We start from the raw sequence: 16,614 nt of genomic DNA, 5'->3' as shown, positions 1-16,614 counted from the left end.
GCTGAGGCAAGAGGATTGCTGGAGCCCAGGAGTTGGAGGTTGCAGTGAGCTATGATGATGCCACTGCACTCTATCCCGGGCAACAGAGTGAGACTCTGTCTCCAAAAAAAAGAAAAAAAATTCAAAAAACTTCAAATGGTATTTTCAATTAATCTGACTTCAAGTTTAACAACCTGGACTCCTGCATATCATCCTGGATACTTCTCTAATTACTGGATACTAATTTTTCAAAGTTCCTGTTCCCAGGATCATTTTCATTTCAGGACCTACGGTTTTGTTTTTCCAATCATATTTAAGAACGAGGGACGGCAAGTCTGACCAGGGATGGAGGCCCTCACTGAGTGTAGGATGCGGGTTGTAGTTACGCTGGACAGACAGAAAGGCCACAGTGAGAAGGCCCTTATTTTCTGGGGCAGGTACCCCTGGCGAGCTACTCCAGGTCTCTCCAGATTGTTTACTTTCTTTCTTTCTTTTTCCTTTCCACAAAGGTTGGATATTTTCTTTAAACAGAGGCTCAGTTTTCACCTGGGGACAGGTGCTCAGCCGTGGGCCTGTCTGTCAAGGATGGGGCCAGCGGTGGCTGACTGGTTTCATACAGCACTTCCCTCGCTCCCTGTTCGTGCAAGCCCACAGCCACTCCTGACTCCTCAGGCGACCACCTCCAAGTCAGGAGCTTTTCTGGGCTTCCACTCGTACTCTAGGCCAGCACCTCCTCCACTCTCCTCTATCAGATGCCGCTCTCACCACCCTTTCCATTTCCCACACAGCTGCAGTAGTCCCTCATCCTCCGATGTCCACCTCCTTCCTGTTCTAAGCCTTTTTTTTTTTTTGAGACAGAGTCTCACTCTGTTGCCCAGGCTAGAGTGCCACAGGGTTAGCCTAGCTCACAGCAACCTCAAACTCCTGGGCTTAATCGATCCTCCTGCCTCAGCCTCCCGAGTAGCTGGGACTACAGGCATGCACCACCATGCCCGGCTAATTTTTCTATATATATTTTTAGCTGTTCAAATCATTTCTTTTTATTTTTAAGAGAGACAGGGGGCTCACTCTCGCTCAGGCTGGTCTCGAACTCCTGACCTCAAGCAATCCACCCGCCTCAGCCTCCCAGAGTGCTAAGATTACAGGCGTGAGCCACCGCGCCCGGCCTACTCCTAAGCTTTTATGAATTAAAACTTCATTGCAGTCTCAGACAGGAAAGAAGACAAACACATGCTCAGTCTTCTTTCTTGAAACAAAAACTGCCTTTAATTAAAAGACTCAACCTCCCATAAGAACATAACCTTACAGGATAATATCCTGACAGAAACCAAACACTATCCTTATAGAATTAGCAAGTCCATAGCTTTAAAATCAGAGCAAAAGCAGAATTCACTGACATGCGGTCACGGCCCACATCCAGGAGGCATTTCACAGGCAGCATCAACCTCTGACAGCCTTTGATCTGTGAGCATGCAGGACTTCAAATGTGTGTGACTCACAGCCTTAGATAGTTGTCCTTTCACTAATAGCAAAATTGTATAAAAGGAGAGGAAAATACACTCACTACTCCAGAAGAGCACCCATTTTGAGTTTTACAATAATTAGAACTTCCAACATCTTTTTCAAGAAACATTTAAGAGGTTTGCATACGTACTCATGTACACATGCAAGAAAGATCTACTTCAGTATTAATCTGTAACACTGGAGGGAAAAACAGTTGTTACCTTATAAACAATTAAATGGAGCTCTTCATAAGTGTCATCTGTATTTACAAAAATTTTGGGGAATCTGCATTTTGCTTCTGGATCATTAAGGTTCAAAGGTCCAGTAAGAAATCTTAAAAGTAAGCACAGACATGACTCGATTCAATTAGGTAAATTATAAACAGGAATTTATAAACAGAATACATTCCTAGTTAATATACATGAATTTCTTTGATGCTTCAGATGCTATGTGGAAAACACCAAAGCAGAATATGATAAAGTAAGTTTTAATTCACTGGAAACAACAGAATTTCCTCTGTGAATTACTGCCAATAAAACAGCACAAAGGTAATTCAATGTTCACAATAAAATATCTTTACCAAAAAAGAAAATAAAGCCCAATATCTGAAATCAAACAACAAAAGTCCTACCTTCCGTAGTGTTGAAGATTTCCTGGCATTTCTGCCCTTATCGGAGAATCCCTTCCTGCCAACTGCAAATAGATTTAATGGTGAGAACAACTTATTAGACTGTTTACTTTCAAAGCTTTGACAAGCAATATTCATATCTACTGGTTGCTTCCATACCATTTTTCTGAATCAATTTCCCATATTCCTCCCCGCCAAAAAAAAGAAAGTGGATTAGAGGAATACATAAAGAACTTACTGATTTTATCCGTAACTGTCATAACATAACTCCATCCTACCCTACATTTCATAGAGTGATTTAGTTTCTTTTACAACAATAACTGAAATTTCCCATGTGGTTCTAACACGCTAGACAATGGCATAAATAACTTAATTTCATCTCATATCACCCCTGGGAGGAACGTACTCTTTCCATTTTCTAGATGCAGAAAGTGAAGTTCACAGAAGTTCACCAATGCATACAGCTCCTACACAGCAGGCCAGTCTGACGTCAAAGTCCCTGCCTTCCGCCAGGATACCACACCTCCTCAAAGATTTATAATACATTTCCAGTTTATTTTGCTGAAAATATACTATTTCAACAAGCATAGGAAATGAAAAAAATCCAAATCCAATAGCCAGGTTAGCTAAAACTTGTTATTCTTCTAAAATTGTTTGATACTGTTCTGGTTTATATAAAGTTTTAGCATGAAACCTCAAAAGATTCAAAAAACATAGCAAATCCAGTGGTAAAAGTGTACAGCCCAACTCTCAGATACGCAGTCTGCACTGCAAGAGACTTCGTGCATCCCTGTTTACATTGCCATGCTATATATGTGGCGTCCTATTTTATAAACCCAGCTCTTTGCATACAATAAAGTATAAATAGAATTTTCATTTGTGGCACCAGCACAGGTTGAAAAGCCCCCTGAAGTGACCCCTAAGGGCATGAATACATAAGCAGGTGCTTCAGTGTTGAGCAGACCCCGAGATCAAATCCAGGCTCTGCCACTTCCTAGCTGGGTGACCCTGGGGAAGGCACTGAAGCCCCCCAACCCTCCATCTGTAGAAGGCGATAGAGGACCCAACTCTTAGGGTTGCTGTCAGATGTCAAGGGGTAACACGTGTAGGCTGGGCACTGCGTACGGTGTTGGGTACGTCAGCCACTGAATTCAAACTGCCCAGAAAAGAACTAAGTACAGGACTAGGTCCTTCACAAAACCTCTCTCCAGTTTCTTATCAGAGATTTTTCCTGTTGTTTTAAATCATGGCCTTTAAAAACAGAGAGGAGGGAGGGAGAGAGAGCGCAGGTGAAGAGAGCGAGCACACGTGTGCACTTGAGCCAAGACGATTTTTACAGACTATGAACACTTTTCACTTCCAACCTAACTAAAGCTACAAAAGGACACTTTGGGGGGAACACTGCAGCATTATTTAAAGTTCTCTGCAGAAAACTGGGAAGTTAAATATGAGTGCAAAATCTGGTCGGGCAATATATTAATAACATCTACTCAAAATTAGGTTTCATGTTTGTAGCTGAAAACACTATATAGGATTAACCATTATTTTGTCAAAGACCCTGGCATTTTCGAAGTTCCCAGAACCCTACCTAAAAACCAGTTTTTCTTCTACTCAATGAATCACTCCTCTAGAAAGCGTATCTTTGCTACCACATTTGAACTCAACAAATTGGGAGAGCTGACATGTGGTTTTCCGTGCTACTAAATGGTACGCAATTAAACAAATATCAAACTACTAACGAAAATATAGATCAGAAATGCCCCGTGTACCACCATCTTATTCCACCCTCTTCCCTGTGTCCCCAAATGTGTGAGTGTGTGTATCTAGTACCCAATCATACCTCAGGTTCGATGTGCCTTGGAAAAAGAGAGGTGGTGAGGTATTTGTATAAAATTCTCATATCATCTTGTTCTAATCCACTCCTGAAACATCAGAAAAGCACTGTGTCAAAAGGTTGGAATTGGTCTCCTGTCTTTCCATTGCTCTATGATGGAGCTCATCTGTTTTTCTTTTACATTGTATCAAGACCACTCTTTGGGAAATTCAAGAAGGCAGTGAGTTAAATTTGAGTTTGGGTATCATGACTTGTAAAACGCTACTATCGTGCAGTCTTGTGTTTTATATGCCATTTTAAATAAAAAGTCACAACGGATTTGATTTTCTGGTTGAATTCCATGTAGGATTATCTGGGGGCCTTAATATAATAACCACACTGCTCCATTTCAGGAGCAGATGTCTCTTCTCTTCCTGGCTTATACAGCAATGCTGCATTCTCTCCCCAGCTCTCTGGAAAAATACTGGTATGCTGCAGACAGGCAGTGCAATCCTAGGTCTTAGAAATGTATGTGGATTTTAATTCTCTGGATCTCAGCGTAGACAAAAGAGGAGGAAGAGAAAGAAGCAAGCTTTCAGACAAACCATCTAAACCTGAAATAAGGCAGGAATATGGAACATGTGGAAAAGGCACCGAGAAATTAGCAGGCATTAGACTCTGAAATCAGTTTTTTAGGAAAGTAAATAAACAGTGAGGCTATATCTTGGGTTTCTCTATTCAAAATAAATTAAAACATCCTGGAAGAAAATCTAACTTTATATAAACCAGGCCTTTATACTAAATTCCAGAGTCTCCCTCTTCCTTTCCCAGTAAGGTCACGTCAGAAAAACTTACAAATGCTGCCCACTTCCCCAGGCTCTTCCACTTTCATGTTTTACCTTTTCCTCTTCCAACACTCTCTCTCTTCTTTTGAGGTTTGATTTTCATGAGTCTTGTCCACAACTAAAACTACATGGGAGCCCTACACTCTTCTAAAGCAGGAAAGCAAGTGTGTTTTATTTTCTGCCAAGTAGACAGAGAAGTCCCAGGTGCAAAGAAAGGTAAGGTCAAATGAGAAGAAGGGGCTCAAAACCATTAATACTTGTCTTACACCAACAGCAACTCCGAAATATCATGCAGCCAACTAGGCAGACAGAATTTCTGAATCACCCATATGGAAACTGACCAAATTCTTTCTTTCGTACAAATAACTGAGATAAAGGAAAAAGGGAAAATCAAAACCAAAACCGGTTCTAAATGTTTTCTTTTTAAGACATAAACAAGAAGTCCCGGGGAGCGGGGGTTGGGGGTGGGGAGGGACAACAGGAAGGGGACGGCATATAAAGAACTGATGTCCCAGCCTGAACAACAGCGAGACCCCGTCTCTACTAAAAATAGAAAGAAATTATATGGACATCTAAAAAAAAAAATATATATATATATATATATAAAAAATTAGCCGGGCATGGTGGCGCATGCCTGTAGTCCCAGCTACTTGGGAGGCTGAGGCAGAAGGATCACTTGAGCCCAGGAGTTTGAGGTTGCTGTGAGCTAGGCTGATGCCACGGCACTCTAGGCACTCTAGCCCGGGTGACAGAGTGAGACTGTGTCCAAAAAAAAAAAAAAGAACTGATGTGCTGGGCCACTCCTCTTCCGGAGCTGCACTTCTAATACCAGCAACTACTAGGCACATCTGGCCATTGAGCACATGAAATGTGACTAGTCAAATGAATGTAAAATACACACTGGATTTTAAAGATTTAGCACAAAAAGAAGAGCTCATTAATTTTTAAATATTGTTTACATGTTCACATATTTTAGATATATTGGGTTAAATAATAAATATTATTAAAATTAATCTCACTGGTCTCTAGAGTGGCTACTAGAAAATTTAAAATGATACACATGGCTTGCATTATGTTCAGGGCTGTTCTAGATCAGAGGACATGAATAGGAAACAACCTACAGAAGAAAATGGAAGACAATATTTATGAACTGCTTGCTGTGTGCACTGTGCTTAGGGCTTTCTATTATTTCATTTAAGATTGCTAGACATTAATACTTTGGTGCTGGTTTCAGGAAATTAAAAGAGAAAAAAAAAACTGAGTGAATTTGCAGCTGGCTGTTCGGAGCACAGAACACCAAGTTGGCACGTTCTCACTGTGCGTGTGGGAATGTCTCATTGTAACGTCTCCATTAGTTCTGACCATGGCAGGTTTCTCTCCAGGATGTCGCCCCCATTCCTGGGCCCTCTCATTACAAAAATAAATAAAGAAGTATCATTATAGTTATGCAACATGTTACCACTGAGAAAAATTTCTTATTACTGCACGTGAATTGTCAATGATCTCAAGATAAAAAGTTAAAAAAAAAAAAAAAAAGAGCTTTTTCCATATCACAAATAAACAAACACACAAGGCAAACAAAGCCCTGCACGGACAGGCCCAGAAAATTCAGGATTCCATCAGTGGCTCGTATCAAATAGGAAATAGTGGGAAATAGCGCACTCATGCTCAGAAGTACAGACTGTTCTCCAAGTCTCTCAAATACAGTTATTTGATATGACTTTTTTCTCTTAAAAAAACCCCAAAACTTTTATTGAGCTTAAATCTCAGCCAATTCTTTTGTGTGCATAAGATGGTACTACTCTGTCAACCCGATTTTTCTTTTTGCTTTGTGTATAACTTTGTGCCCCGTTTTGACCTCAACGCTAAACGGACTTTCATCTATCACCCCAACTCTGTTTCTGGTGGAGACAGAGTTATTTGAGAACTTCTTTTAGCAGAAGCACCACCAAGAATAAGGTGGCTATCATTCATTGCACAATCCTTCATACTAGGATTAGTTTAGTCTAAAATACAGACTGTTACCATCAAGATACTGAATGTAAAATAATCTAGCAAGAGCAACGAATATGGTCAACTTTGAGTAATTTAAGAAACATCTAAGACATTTATTCATAAAAGTATTAATTCCTAAAAAGTAAATCAATACACTAAAAAGAAAAATTTCTAGCCAGGCACATTGGCATGTGTCCATGGACCTAGCCACTCAGGAGCCAAGGTGGAAGGATCCCTTGAGCCCAAGAGTTCAAGACCAGCCTGGGCAACATAAGACGACCCCCATCTCAGTTTAAAAAAAAATAAAATAAAATAAAGAAAGAAAAATTTCTTTTAAACATGCCAAAAACTCCAGACAAGAAAGCCAATTGACACCCCACCACCACCAAAAGTAGTAAATATCTAACCCTAGCATAGGCCAACACAAAATCCAAATCTATCCATTAAATGCTTAGTCCAAACAGAACTAAATAATATTTTCTACCAATCATTTGCCTTGAGCCAACTATCAACATTTACTGGGCACCTACCACGTGCTAGGTCCCAGTGACATGTTGGCACAGATGTTTCTACTCTCAATCAGATAATTTCAAAACAGTATAGTATGTAATATTTATTTATTTATTTTTTTTTTTTATTTTTTTTTTTTGAGACAGAGTCTCACTTTGTTGCCCAGGCTAGAGTGAGTGCCGTGGCGTCAGCTTAGCTCACAGCAACCTCAGACTCCTGGGCTTAAGCGATCCTCCTGTCTCAGCCTCCCGAGTAGCTGGGACTACAGGCATGTGCCACCATGCCCGGCTAATTTTTCTATATATATTTTTAGTTGTCCATATAATTGCTTTCTATTTTTAGTAGAGACGGGGTCTCGCTCTTGCTCAGGCTGGTCTCGAACTCCTGACCTTGAGCGATCCACCCGCCTCGGCCTCCCAGAGTGCTAGGATTACAGGCGTGAGCCACCACGCCCGGCCAAAAAACAGTATAGTATGTAATAAATACACACTCTGGTCATAAAATATAAAATTCTTTTTCATTAAACAAAAAATTTGGAACAAGCAATTGTTTGTCAAAATGTGCCATTTTCCTGAAGATCCTTCTTCTTGCTACTTCCTGGGACCAACCTTTCCCCATCAGTAGAGTAGACGGGACAACAGAGCAGCTGTGTGCAGCCGCCAGGGCTGCGTACTGCTCAACTCCAGAGGATGCCATTCCCAAAAATGATGATGGCAACAGGATCCCCCAGAGCTGGGCAACAGGGAATCGAGTCCAGGCTTCCAGGGCCCAACCCTGCTGGTCACTCTGGCTCCAGCATCTCCCAGCACAAGCTGATCTCCAAGGCTACTTTCTAGCTCTGGGCCTTTACCCTTCCTCACTGAGGAGGAAGGGTTCACACCCATATCAGGGCTTGTGCTGTGTCCCAGAGATCAGACTCTGACACTGGGGATGAGGCCACAGGCCACTGCTGCTGGATTCTGGCCCATCAAGTTTTCGCTCCCTATGGCTGTGGGTGGGTGTAAACTTGCAAGCGCCCCCTGTAACTTTCACCTCCAGAGGGACTGCTCCCTCCACAGACCTGACGCTGCAGAAGCACAACTGTCCTTCCCCCTCCCCACTTTCACATCAGCATGTCACTTTTCAGTTTCATTTTGTTAACAACAGCGTGAATATCACACAAAACAATTAGAGCAGGGTCAGTTAATACAGCATAAAGTTGCCTAATAATTTGCTAAATTAAAAAGTAGATGGGTTCTCATCTGAAATTTGTTATGTTGTCTTCCCAGGAGATAACGAAGTTCACATGGAAATCCACCAAGCTGTTTACTAAATGGATTCAAATTTCTTTAAGACGACAGTATTCTCTTTCTCTTCCTAAAATGGAGCTACAAGATTTTGGCAGGGGAGGGAATGGGTTTCAGTGGAACTAGTTTTGCCTTTTCTATTAGCTGAACTCAGTTTTTAGTACTAAAATATGGCTACACCCCCATTTTAAGAAAGTGAGCTACAGTGAACACAACCATAAAACTTGAGGGCCCTGGAATAGCTGCTGGAGGGCGTCCAGCCAGCTGTTTCCTGCCACCTGCTGCTCCTCAGCGGCTCATCCCAGCCCACTCCAGGCCACCAGAGAACAGCCTGGGTTGCCACAGAACTCTGAGCTCACGTCCATTCAACAGTCTTATGCTCACTCACATGGTTTCTCCAGAGTTTAGTCTTAAGTAGTTGACAGCAGTCAGTAATAGTTTCTTTCCTTCTAAAGCAACATTCTCTTCAAAGAAATAATTTTTCTTCCTACTACAGGACACAAACACACTTTGATGACAGTGCGTAATTTCTTGATTTATATAACACTCTGGAATTCTTAGATATTTTTAAAAATCTAGCTTCTTTAAAAGAAAGTATAAAACATCATGCTTTCCACATTTACTTTATCATTTCTTTGAAGATGTTTTTGGAAAAACACCAAAATAAAAAGAGGATTCCTAAACTTTACCTGATGGGAAGATTTTCTCCACCTTTCATGGATCCAATTTTAAACACCCCTGCTTGGTAATTTTAAATGAAATTACCCTAGTTCTGGTTTAAATAATCCGTTTTATTTTGACAATATCTACAAAGATGCTTCCTACCCATCTTTCCTGCTATTAGTTCCTGTTTGACAACCCGCTATCAGTCCAGTCACTGCTGTTTTTATTATCTTAAGACTTTCTTCTTTCACATGCCACACCTCAGGGTGTACCTACCAGATGAGTTGATCATTATAGAGAAATGCAGTGTATTTGACTATATTCAGGCTTTCCTCCATTCTATTAATAAAGGATTGGATTTTCAAATAAGTCATTTTATCCAATGGGAAGAAGCTGATTCCACCAAAAATGTCAAGTAGGTCGCATGACTGCAAATGCAACGTTTGCAAATACTGTAGGAAAAAAATAAGGCACAAAATTTACTAACAGTACATTGAATATAGTACTCTTTGACAAATGAAAATAATTACTCTTATGTCAGGTCAGACTAATACTCATGGTAGAAGTACACAATGGCAAACAGCATAATGAGAAGACCATGGGTGAACCATGGGTAACTGGGTTTGAAATCAGTACCCACTTCAACATATAAAGTTCAAACATACCTAGTTAATGTTTATTCAATATCATGCTTTATCTCTTTAAAGCATTTAATTCCTTATATTAATGCTCCTCACATCAGATTAACCCCATGAGGGATCCAGGCAATAATACCCTAAACAGACAGTGCTATCTTATACTAAAATCATGTCTAAAGGATATGTAGTCAGGACAACAGTTGTAGCCACTAGTGATGGGTAGAAGAATAAGGAGGACAAGAAGAGAAATCAGGAGACAGTATGAGAGTGAATAATTATGGTCATTAAATTGAAGAAACCAACAAGAAAGAAAAGAAATTCATTAAAAAAATTCAAAAATAGCTATCAAAGGTGTTTTAGATAGAAAAGTTGAATTCATAAATGGAATCTGACAGACGCAGGGTGAGTATGCAAAATTCAATTACAATAAAAGAACAATAACTATTTAGGGACATTATCACTCGGGACAAATCACACTAATATGATCAAGTCTGTGTCATAATCAAAAACTTTTGAGTCAATATAGATTATGGCTGTTTAACAAACAGAACCAATTCCTAAGAATGTACAACTCCAATAATAGTTGAAATTTTGCTGATCAACTAATCTACCACACAAAGATCACTTTTGAGTAAGCACATACAGACAGATGCAGGTAGAACAAGGATGGGGACAAAAGATGGCTCTGAGATGCCCTAAGGAGCCCCGGGCAAATGCAGGATGCTCTGCTCCTACACAAAAGGTTGAAAGAGCTTCAAGCGTGCAAACCTAATGAGTTTCCTCACTGCTCTGGCTTTGCCTCAGTCCACCTCAAGTCCTTTACCAGCTTCAAGTTCTGGGCTTTTTGTACATAAGAGACAAACTTGTCTGCATCTGTATTTCTCTAAACATCTGTTTGAAATCTACTAAAGTCAAAAATAAAACTCAAAATACTTACCCGATGGAAGAATTTCTCTAATCTTTCTTTTAGAAGCTTGACACCTCCATCTTCCATGGCTTTCGAAAACGTACCATTAAAAAGCTAATGGTGTTAAAGATTGCAGGAAAAAAAAAAAAAAAAATCAATTTCTCGACACAAGTTCTTTTTCCTTTCAGATTAATTAATTCAGCTCATTAAATCCCCCATTCCTTTTTTTTTTTTTTTTTTTTGAGACAGAGTCTCACTCTGTTGCCCAGGCTAGAGTGAGTGCCATGGCGTTAGCCTAGCTCACAGCAACCTCAAACTCCTGAGCTCAAGCGATCCTCCTGTCTCAGCCTCCCGAGTAGCTGGGACTACAGGCATGCACCACCATGCCCGGCTAATTTTTTCTATATATATTTTTAGCTGTCCATATAATTTCTTTTTTTTTTTTTTTTTTTTTTTTTTTTTGTTGAGACAGAGTCTCACTTTGTTGCCCAGGCTAGAGTGAGTGCCGTGGCGTCAGCTTAGCTCACAGCAACCTCAAACTCCTGGGCTCAAGCGATCCTACTGCCTCAGCCTCCCGAGTAGCTGGGACTACAGGCATGCGCCACTATGCCCGGCTAATTTTTTCTATATAGATTTTTAGGTGTCCATATAATGTGTTTCTATTTTTAGTAGAGACGGGGTCTCGCTCAGGCTGGTCTCGAACTCCTGACCTTGAGCAATCCACCCGCCTCGGCCTCCCAGAGTGCTAGGATTACAGGCGTGAGCCACCGCGCCCGGCCCATATAATTTCTTTCTATTTTTAGTAGAGATGGGGTCTCGCTCTTGCTCCGGCTGGTCTCGAACTCCTGAGCTCAAACGATCCGCCCACCTCGGCCTCCCAGAGTGCTAGGATTACAGGCGTGAGCCACCGCGCCCGGCCCCCCCATTCCTTTTAAACGTAGAAAACATTTACGTGAGAAAGCTTGAGTTATAAGCTACAAAGAAATTAATACACTATTAAATGATGCTGTCCTTTTTATGAAACCACCTAATTGTTTTAGACATTTTTTTAAAAAATTTCAACTCACATCTAAGTTTCACTTTTACATAAATATCACCAAATTTTTTTTTTGTTTGTTTGTTTTTCAGCTCATTAAGGGGGTACAAAAGATCAGGCTATATACATTGCCCATGCCTCCCCATGCCCCCGAGTCTGAGCTTCAGTTGCGTCCATTCCCTAGACACTGCACATCACATTCATCATGTAGGTGTGCACTCCTCCCCTCCCCCCACCCCATCCCCCCCAGTCAGAACTTCAATCGTGTCCATTCCCCAGGCAGTGCGCATGGCACTCATCAGGTAGGTATACACCCATCCCTTCCACCCAGCCCCGACCTCTGTTCGATACCCAATTGGTGTTAATCCCAAATGTGCACTCAGGGAAACCAGTTTGCTGGTGAGTACATGTGGTGCTTGTTTTTCCATTCTTGGGATACTTCACTTAATAGAATGGGTTCCAGCTCTCTCCAGGAGAACCGATCGCCATTATTTCTAATAGCTGAGTAATATTCCATGGTATACATATGCCACATTTTGCTAATCCATTCATGAATCGATGGGCATTTGGGTTGTTTCCACATCTTTGAGATTGTGAATTGTGCTGCTATAAACATTCGGGTGCAGGTGTCTTTTTTATAGAATGACTTTTGTTCTTCTGGGTAGATGCCCAGTAATGGGATTGCTGGATCGAATGGTAGGTCTACTTGAATCTGTTTAAGGTATCTCCACATTGCTTTCCACAGGGGTTGCACTAGTTTACAGTCCCACCAGCAGTGTATGAGTGTAGCTATCTCTCCACACCCACGCCAACATGTATAGTTTTGGGACTTTTTGATAAAGGCCATTCTCACTGGAGTTAAGTGATATCTCATTGTGGTTTTGATTTGCATTAAAACATTTTGTCAATATTCATCACCACACTTTTTAAATCATAAAGATATCTGCAGTCTGTATGTTCCCTAAAAACGTGGACTCACTTGTTCACCAACGGGGATATAAGGCTGAGAACAGAGATGGGGGTTCAACTGAATAAATGTATGCATACGGCTGGGTATTCTGGGAGGCCGAGGTGTGGGGCTCACTTGAGCTCAGGAGTTCCAGACCAGCCTGAGCAATAGCAAGACCCCCATCTCTACTAAAAATAGAAAAAAAATAAGCCAGGTGTGGTGGCACACAGCTGTAGTCCCAGCTACTTGGGAGGCTGAGGCAGGAGGATCGCTTGAGCCCAGAAGTTTGAGGTTGCTGTGAGCAAAACTGATGCCATGGCACTTTAGCCCAGACAACAGAGCGAGACTCTGTCTCAGGCAAAAAAAAAAAAAGTATGTTAAAACCTCATTACCTATTTCAAAGGTCCCATTATTTTCTCTCCTAAAACAGATACATACTCAACTTTGCAGTCTTTTAAAGAATTATTTTTAAATAGGTTGTAAATAGGAGTAACTGGTTAGACTCTCAGTCCAAAAAGAATGTCATGCTTACCTTGTACATGCTGTAGCACTGTTGTAGTACTGAACTATAAACCTTGTCCTGCAAACAACATGAAAACATAGCACAGATCTTAACTCATGGGGAAAAGAATGTCAACTGCATATACCAAAGGTACATTAATTCATAGCAAAGCAATATAATGCTTATAAATTTGGTCCCCCAATAGCTGGGTGCTGAAAATAGGTATTTAAATTCAAATTTACGAACCATTAAGCCTAATTTTAGGAGGGCTTTAAACACACATCATCAGAAGGTGTCAGTGAGGGTGCACATACATTTTTAAAAGACTATGCTTATATAAATGATAAACATAAAACTCTGTAACGTACCCTAAAAAACTGCTACAAAGCCACCTAGTTTAAATCTAAGTCACTCAACATACTCAGTAATACATTCTCTTTCTAAAAATACGAAGTAAAAACTTGACACATTACCAACAACTCCTCCTCTTGGTATTCAACGATTGGTTTTCCATCTTTACTTTGCTTTTCGATTATAGGATTCCGCACAACCTACAAAGTTTGATAGACTGAAATTACATAATGAATTCATTATGATACGTTTTTAATTTTGCCTTAATTTTAAAAATCTGAACATGCTACAACACCAGAAACACTTCTTAAAACGGCCCCAAGAACAAATACACAACCAAATAGGAATTTTATTTTAAAATTGCAACCAACTTTATTGTAATTTTTACTTTCACGCAACAGCCAGGGGACTTTCCTAAATTCCTAACAGTAAAGATCACCCATAACTTTATCACACAACTTCAGAAAGATATACTCTGTATGTAAATACCATGACCATCCAGAAATTTTCTTCTGGTTCATTGAAGAACTGTCTATTCTTCTGTGTATGTAAAGATTTTGCAGGTTTTGATGGGCTAAAGGTCCTAAAAAGGTTAAAAAAATATGTTTATGACAACTCTCTAGTGTAAGTTTTAAGAATTCACCGAGCTCTACAAAGGCATATTTAAAGGCATTACCTGGTAAACTGTACAATAGCTTCACATAATCCGACATTTCTAATTTTTTCATTCTTTTCTACTTCATTTGGATGATAAAACAAAATTTTATTTTCCTCCTAAAGTATGAAGAAACAGAAGCACATTAATGCAAACATTTCTTCACCTTAGCTGTTGAAAAAGCTAAGTTGAATGTCGACCTCTTGTGTCAAACACACTGACGACAAATCAAAAGCAAAACTGTTTTTAGAAAAACAGGAATTATCTTATCATTGTGTGAATACCGCCTACCAGTCTGAAAAGCAATTTCACATAAGGCAAAGTCGAAATTCATCTGCGGCAACACCGGATAATTTTTATGAAAACTCAGAACTCTTGATTTCTTTTCTCCTGCTAATTTGTAATACACCAACGCTTGTAAGAAATAAGGGTGTGCGCACGTGCACAGACCCACAGCTGCCCGCAAATTAAATCCAGCTGGTTCACAGACATTTGGACTGACAGTCTAAAACGACTGTGATTTGCCGGCAACAAAACATAGCACCGGACGTCCTTTGAGAAAGTCACCGTCCCCACCTTAGAAAAACAAAACAAAACCAACAAAACCTCTTGGAATTTATTTATTCCTTAATACGGAAAACTTTCCGACGGTCCTCCAAACTTGCATTATTTTAGGGCTACAGTCCACCGCTTTGGTGCCACGCTTCTAGTGGGGAACTTCCGATAACAAAGCCAAGTTTAATTTTAATTCCCTAGAAGTGACGCGAAGCGCACAGAGACTCGACCTGCGTGCAGTCATTAACCTGACAAAGCTTTATTCAATAGACAGGCATCGATCCAGGACCTGAAACAGACCCTGCCTGCGTTGCCAGGTCCCGCCGCACCCCCTGGTCCGGACGCACACCTGGCACAAAACAGGCTCGGTAAAAGCCACTCGAGGAGGGCAGAATGACAGGGCCGTTTCCCTCGCCGGCGCACCCGGCGGCTCCCGGGACAGACGCCGGCCGGCCGCGCCCCCGCCCCCGGGCCCTCGGCCCCCTCCGCGTACCTCTCCCTCCCGCGGCCCGAAGCGCGGGTTGTAGATGAAGAAGCTCAGCAACGCCGGCGGGAACTGCTTCTCCTGGGCCGCCCAAGCCCCGGCCCCTGCCCCGGCCGCCGCTGCAGCCATCCCGGCCCGGCCCCCTACGTCGGGAGCCTCCCTCTGCCCGCCCAGAGACAGCAGCGGCAAGGAGACCGCACTTCCGCCTCGGTCACCGCTGCCCCGGAAGCGCTCGCCGCCGGCCCGGAAGGAATGACTGCAGCGCAGTGTACCGTTCTGGGACGCCCGGGTGGGCGCCTTGCCGTCTGTGTCCTGAGCTGCGGTGTTGCTTATACAGGGGAGATTAGGTGCAGGTGTAATGTGTTTTGTTGGCTCTCGCATTTCTGACTTGGCTGCGATTTCCTAGAAAAACGGAACGGGCACAGTTCTTTTGTAGAAGGGAGTGTGTGAAGGCGCAAACGAAGTCTGGAAAGAAACACGTTTAGGGCGGACGTGCATTCACCTGGGCGATTGGCCCATTTACCTCATCTACAAAGTCCCTGTTCTAGAGACCTCTGGTGTCCGCTGGATCAACCACAGCGACGGAGATTGCACTTGAGCCCATTCCCCCTGCGCAGTGCTGGAGGCGTGTGGGGCGGAGGGATGCGGGACCATACCTGGCCTCCCTATAGGGCCCCCTCCTGGGCTGGGGTTACCTTGCCTTTGAGTCGTGTTGCCACAGACCGCTTGGCCAAACTCAAGAAGGCCTTGGTTTAGGTTGCCTTGTCTGTCACAGATTTAAGTTTAGAAACAGAACCATCTCTCTTATCCAACGTGTCTGAATAGACCTTCACATTTAGGGAGGCGATGCATTGGAATTTGGACGTGAGATCTGGGCACATATCCTAGCTCTGCTACCCACGAAGTGTGAGATGTTGGACCAATCACCTAGCCTCTCACCAGTCTCTTATTTGTAAAAATACCAATTATAAATTCCTGCTTAGTGGGAATTTCACTTTAAAAAGTAAATGAGACTATGAATGTACATCCAGTGCTGGCACTTAATCATTATTCAACAAGTGATTGCTATCATTCCTTGCTCCAGGCATTCCTAACTAGCTCACGCTACTGCATGAAATTCTTCCATTAGAAATACATGTTTTGGCATTAAAGCAATAATTTTCAAAAGTTAAGTTAGCAGAACTTCCTCCACCCCAACACGTATCCTTTTTTCCCCAAAAGTTTTATAGGGACTTACATAAAACAAACACAAAACTAGCATGGTCGAATGAGGGCCCTAGTGGTAGACTAAGGCATAAGAGTACCTTCCTCTAGA

At 41.8% G+C, this 16,614-nt stretch overlaps 1 protein-coding gene across 1 annotated transcript in view; it reads right to left on the bottom strand.

Moving 5' to 3' along the window:
* The window catches only part of CCZ1 (CCZ1 homolog, vacuolar protein trafficking and biogenesis associated), a 29,475-nt gene extending 13,972 nt beyond the window's left edge, over window positions 1–15,503 (bottom strand). Inside the window, exons 1-10 of the mRNA XM_069485789.1 lie at window positions 15,309–15,503; window positions 14,282–14,379; window positions 14,095–14,188; window positions 13,728–13,805; window positions 13,285–13,332; window positions 10,798–10,881; window positions 9,499–9,674; window positions 3,951–4,032; window positions 2,114–2,175; window positions 1,704–1,815 (exon numbers count right to left, since the gene is read on the bottom strand). Coding sequence (XP_069341890.1) covers window positions 1,704–1,815; window positions 2,114–2,175; window positions 3,951–4,032; window positions 9,499–9,674; window positions 10,798–10,881; window positions 13,285–13,332; window positions 13,728–13,805; window positions 14,095–14,188; window positions 14,282–14,379; window positions 15,309–15,428 — 954 coding nt within the window. The 5' untranslated portion in view covers window positions 15,429–15,503. The remainder of the gene's footprint in view (window positions 1–1,703; window positions 1,816–2,113; window positions 2,176–3,950; window positions 4,033–9,498; window positions 9,675–10,797; window positions 10,882–13,284; window positions 13,333–13,727; window positions 13,806–14,094; window positions 14,189–14,281; window positions 14,380–15,308) is intronic.
* Between the last annotated feature and the right edge of the window lie 1,111 nt (window positions 15,504–16,614).

This window comes from Eulemur rufifrons, chromosome 14, assembly GCF_041146395.1.
Source record: "Eulemur rufifrons isolate Redbay chromosome 14, OSU_ERuf_1, whole genome shotgun sequence".
NCBI lineage: Eukaryota > Metazoa > Chordata > Mammalia > Primates > Lemuridae > Eulemur > Eulemur rufifrons.
Note: the sequence above shows the minus strand (reverse complement) of the source record. Positions and strands in the feature narration are given on the sequence as shown.